This window comes from Orbicella faveolata, unplaced genomic scaffold, assembly GCF_042242905.1.
Source record: "Orbicella faveolata isolate gen_17 unplaced genomic scaffold, um_ofav_v1 contig_2, whole genome shotgun sequence".
Classification (NCBI taxonomy): domain Eukaryota; kingdom Metazoa; phylum Cnidaria; class Anthozoa; order Scleractinia; family Merulinidae; genus Orbicella; species Orbicella faveolata.
Genome location: NW_028301547.1, coordinates 15,217,487 through 15,222,898, shown reverse-complemented (window position 1 = coordinate 15,222,898; position 5,412 = coordinate 15,217,487). Strand labels below are relative to the sequence as shown.

Genomic DNA, 5,412 nt, shown 5'->3' with positions numbered 1-5,412 from the left:
GTAAAAGGCTTATGCTTATGAGCTAGTGATAAACAGTCTTTAATCTGTGTGTATAATGTTTATCTTGACATGAAACGAGCTTAGTATTTTTCTTATTAATTTTGGGGAACAGGGGAAAAGATTTGAGGACTCTGTTTTTGGGTGGGTTGCTAGCATGGTTATTCTGCTTTTCTTTGCATTGTTGAATGTATTCTGGACGATTGCTATTAAGTTAAAAAATATTGCTTACCTCCAGTTTGAATCCTCGTCGCTGTCATGGAATTTTCCAGTTTTTTGGCGTGGTATATCGGGTAGTCTGCACAAAAAGCTGCCAACTCATCGCTCAGTACAGACCTATCAGTCATTTCACTACCAACTGTCCACTTGTTGTCAATAATTGTCGCCTTGCTGGTAGTCCTCTACAAGATTGAGAATAGCGAGCAGTTTCTTTCATGCCACAGTTAAGTGGTAGGCATGAATTAAGAATTATTTATCGGCAGCATGCTGGTGCTACGAAGCGGCAGTGACACCATTCACTTAATAATCAATAAACGATCCATGTCTAATCAAGGAATAATCACTGTCATTGATGAGTTAGACTACGAGTAGTCCCTCTTTCGCTTAGTCCGTCGTGCGTGACGCGAAAGAAAACTGCGAGAAAAAAATAGCCGCGCGAAACGCGGCTATTTTTTTTTTCTCGCAAACGTAGCTATTTTTTCCTCACAGTTTTCTTTCGCGTCACGCACGATGGACTAAGCGAGGGAGGGACTACTCGTAGTCTATTGACGAGTAATCAATAATATCAGTGAAAAATCTAAAATCACAGGTCACAGAATTTTCAGTCATAGAGAAGTCATTAATTGGTACGTGTCAAAAATCAATGATCGATCAATTGCTAATTCATTGATTACTCACTGATATCTGCGCAGCGTGAATGTTAGCCTCCTACGCAGACGCTCTTGGGCTCGTCACGCAATCTTCCTTCCCACGAAGATTGCGTGACTAACCTAAAGAATGTCTGCGTAGGCGGCTACGTTAATGTCTGACATTAACGTATTATTACCTTAGCTCCGTCCAAGTCATTTACGAGTTTTCTTGGTGTCGACAGTTCTTTGTCCAGTGGCAGAAGGTAGCAGACTTTCTTTTCTGGTAACAGCAGCATGCTCAAATTCTGTTGTGCAGAAAATAATCAAAATAATGATGCTAAAATTAACAAATAAAACTTTGATTTTGAGGCAGATATGTCAGCAACTTGAACTGCTGGAGCCTGCTGTCGCCAGCACACCTTCTGAGGTTGATAGTCTTGATAGGGACCCTCGATAGCGAACTGAAAAAATTATCTCTCCATTTCAGTTTCCAGCCTTCAGGTGAGCGCCCGTACCTAGCTAGCTAAGGCCCCATTTATATGGTATCGGTTACCCAAGACAACCCTCTTCCCAAGTTACCCTAACCTGAGTATCAGGCCTTTCTTAGCAAGAGGGTAGGGGTAGGGGGAAATTGCAGGGTGTTTTCCTCCTCCTACCCCGCGAGTAAGAAAAGCCTGACGCTCAGGCTAAGTTACCCTAGCCGAGCCAACGTTTTACTTAGCTTTGTAAAATTCAACTAACTGTTTACAAGAGAATCGCGAACACGTCTCGGGGGGCAAGACAACTCGGGTGGGCGAGTTGTCTCTCCTCGGCAGGTAGGGTAACCCTGGCAGGCCGGACAACTTTTCTTCATATAAACACTTTGGCTCGCCTAACTGAGACAATTCTCGGCGTGGCGAGTGTCACGCTATGTCTAGAAATTCGTATCAAAAAAGTAAGAATTAACTTCGCAAAACGCACTTTGATCGAATAACCGAGGAAAACTCAAAGAAAGAGGAATATCTGCAAATTTAATTATTCAATGAGGGTCATCAATAATCGGGTGAACTTCGACTCGGCCTATAGAGACAACGTTTTCACATAGTCTACATATAAACGCCCGATAAAGTTGCCTCAAGGGGAGGGTTGTCTCGGGTACCTGAGACCATATAAATGGGGCCTAAATAAACATTATATATCACTATGAATCATCACAAAAATGCATCGTTGAATAAATAGCTGAAAATATTTTGTTTCGGTCTTTTTAATAGGCCCAATAATTTGGATTGGAAAAACTAACAAACTAACTTTCCTCGGGGGACCAGGGAACATAAGTTAAAAAGACGAAAAGGGAGGAAGATGAAATGCTTGGGGTTAAACAGCTTCTTTCCTCGCGTGAGAATTGTAAAGAAATTCAAAAGAAATTACTTCGATTTAATCATGTGCAAAATCACGCCTGACAGCTTCAGAATAGACAGAATGTTTTACCTTTTTAATTAACTTGTATTTTAGTGTTGTTATTTTAGTTTTCCATAGGGCGATAAGGGAGACTGCGGTCTTTGACTGTAATTATGCACCTTATTGAAATTTTTCAAATTGACGTCAGTCTTTCATGCGTCAGTCCTGTTATTGATCATGAATTTCGTCATAACATTGTCAAAGTAGCTGTGGATCCACGAGGCGATAGCCTTGTGTTTTACGATAACAAATTGTCCGCTCTCGCTCGTTGCCGCATCGCATAAATTATAAATTCATGCGTCTGTCCGTTTATTGACCATGAAAATTAGCCAATGATCGCGCGAGAATTTCTGCAGTTATGGTAAAAAAGTGTCCGCATTCATTCCATGAATCCGCTGGCTGAAGCTACAAGATCGCTTTGCAAGTTATGAATTCCTGTAACCACACACACCATCCGGAAGTCAGTGTTGTTGTTTTCTTTTTTTGGACTTTGACTCTTGTCAATAGAAGAGAACCTGTCATTTTAGATTTTACAATTTGTCGATTTAACAACAAGTCGATAAATAAATATACAGGAAAGAAGAGAAAATGAGGCTTCCAGAAGAACTGGCAACGAACTAAGTCACCGGCCATAAAATCTGACAAACGTGTAACCCTTCCATATTTACCAGCTCCCCAAAGGCAAAGCTGCTTGGACATTTTTTCTTTTTTGTTTTGAAGTTAAGAGGCTTACCTTCTTAAAGTCATGCAAAACATTGCTGGCTTCCGCGTCTCTTTGAGCAGGAACTTTAAACAGTTCTGTTTGTTTCTCTGTGTCCACCTCGATCGTCTCGTTGTATTGTTTCCCAGACTCACTGATTTGAACGTTGTGATCCACCTAAGAATACGAGTGACGTCACTTGAGTTAGTTTATAGTTTCACTTATAAAGAAACAGGCTGGACTGCTTGAAGAAGCAACTAAGAGGTCCTAAGAGAGAAGCTTCAGACACAAACAACTTATAACCTTTCTTTGTTTCATGTCATTTCAGTGTGGCACGAGTCATGTACCCTGGAGATTAAAATGTTGAGTATCATTGGCTAATTTGAAGAAGACATTCGGAAAACTCTACTCCACATGTCTCTCAGAAAGAGAGAATAAACTTGGACAAAACTACAACCAGGGAGTCTGAAGATATCACTCAGCTCAATACGTAATGATTTTAAGAACTGCCGGAAACCACCACTTGCTGAGATGATGACGAAAGACCGGGCACAAAACAAGTTTTTTTTAGCAAAAAAATAGACAAAAACTTGTGCCACGAAATAACTTCTCTACATATGCTTCAGTTTTATACTGTTTACTATGAAAACTGGACTCACCTTTACAGAGGCAGAATCTGCAGTGTTGTTCCCGCATCCGGTGCAGACAGGATTGGCAGAGGCCAAGTTCACTGAGGCAAGAAACAGGACAAACAAGAATGTCACCTGGCTACAGACAAGGAAAGTTTGCTGAAAAAAAAGCCAACAAATATAATTCAAATTAAAAAAAAAACATAATAACTTGTAATCTTGTTTGATGAAACGAATCATTTTCGTAATTTGTAACAACTAGTTTTAATAGAATATCCTTGCGGGGAGCCTCAGTCACGACAAATTTGATTAGAAATATGACTTTAACTATAACATGATCGCCCTTAACTTTTACAAAGTGGACACTGTTAATCAGTTGCGGCCTATGTTTTAGAAAGAAACAAAAATGCAAAGAACCTATTTGCGAAAATAAATCTTTCATTTCTCAACTACCAGAAGAATAATATTCAGTAAACTAAAAGCTTCGGTCACATCATCAACTAGCAAAAGAATCCGAATATATGAAATTGTGTTTTGTTGTAGAAATGACTCCCACTGAGTGCGTTATTGCCATGGATGAAACATGAAAGACTTGATCTAAGTTTTGTTCAGTTGATGGGACCACTGTTTTAAGGCCGATCTATACCTTTCTCTGTTCACTTACATGCAGCATGGTTCAATCGCTTTTTCGCTTAGCTTCTCCTATTTTCTCTGTCTTCTTGTTCTTCGTCGTGTTGCTAGTCCGTCGTTGAATTGCTGCACTTGTGCTGAGTTTCGTCTTTCTATATGCTATGTATGATGCTTTGCCATGCCATAGTTACGTGCGTAGAATTTAACGTTTTAGCGCGGTGTTTACTATTTTGGTCAAATCTATTTTGCTTACAGTAATCACAATCCTTTCAGCAACTGTGAGCACGGAAACTGGAATGCTGGTGTTTATCAAACAGGCCAAGTTCTGTAAAGATGACTAAACACTGACTAAACTCCAGATTAAAGAGAAATTTCTGAATTGTAACATTTGTGACAGAATTGCAAAATACTAAGCAGTGAGCCCTGTACATTTTGGTTGATCACACAAATAGTTTGGTATATTTTCCTTGTTTTCATCTCATTCCATCAGTTGTTATGAGTTTTAGCGCACCCCTGCCTCGCTCTTGCTACCTCCTTGTTTAAATCTCACGTACCCCTTGTAATCCACACAGGCAAGACTATGCTCCTTTAGCTTATCAAGTATATTACACCCACTGGTGGCGTAAAGCAAAGATGCATGTAAAGATTTAAAAACAGCTGTTTTAGTTTCCACGGTTCCGTCACCTGTTTTTACGATAAATTGTTTGCTTATACGTTCTGGAAGCTAACAAATTCTCTTTTAGCTCAGTACCAGTTTGAATGCCTTGACAATTTTAGTAGGAATTTAACTCTACAGAACATGAACGAAAACATTCAGTTCCTGTCAGTTGGTCCTGGTATTATATGTGAAATGATACTTATGTCGTTATTAAAAAGGCTTGTAACATGATACTTTCGTTCATGTAATATGACACTTTCGTTTACTCGACAACGTATCAGTTTCACACAATGTTTCTGATTCTTGGAAACTGCTTAACTTCCTTCAGCTGTATTGTATTAAGAAACTTGAATGCTTACCAAAATAGCTTTTCAAAAAAAAAAAAACAAAAAAAACATACAAAATGGACTTTTCAGATCAATAAAGTGATATTCAAATTGCCGTGAACAATATTCTAACACTGACATTTGATTCCTAGTTTTACATGAAAGGAGGGAATATACCAGAAAAACG

General features: G+C 39.2%; 1 protein-coding gene across 1 annotated transcript; it reads right to left on the bottom strand.

Annotated features, from left to right (window-relative positions):
• LOC149112102 (uncharacterized) lies at positions 1 to 4,284 on the bottom strand. The gene is made up of 5 exons (XM_089289290.1): positions 4,276 to 4,284; positions 3,633 to 3,770; positions 3,016 to 3,159; positions 1,043 to 1,150; positions 1 to 398 (listed from the first exon to the last, which is right to left on the bottom strand). The coding sequence occupies exons 1-5, from the start codon at positions 4,282 to 4,284 to the stop codon at positions 207 to 209; spliced, it is 591 nt and encodes a 196-aa protein (XP_089145416.1). The 3' UTR covers positions 1 to 206.
• Between the last annotated feature and the right edge of the window lie 1,128 nt (positions 4,285 to 5,412).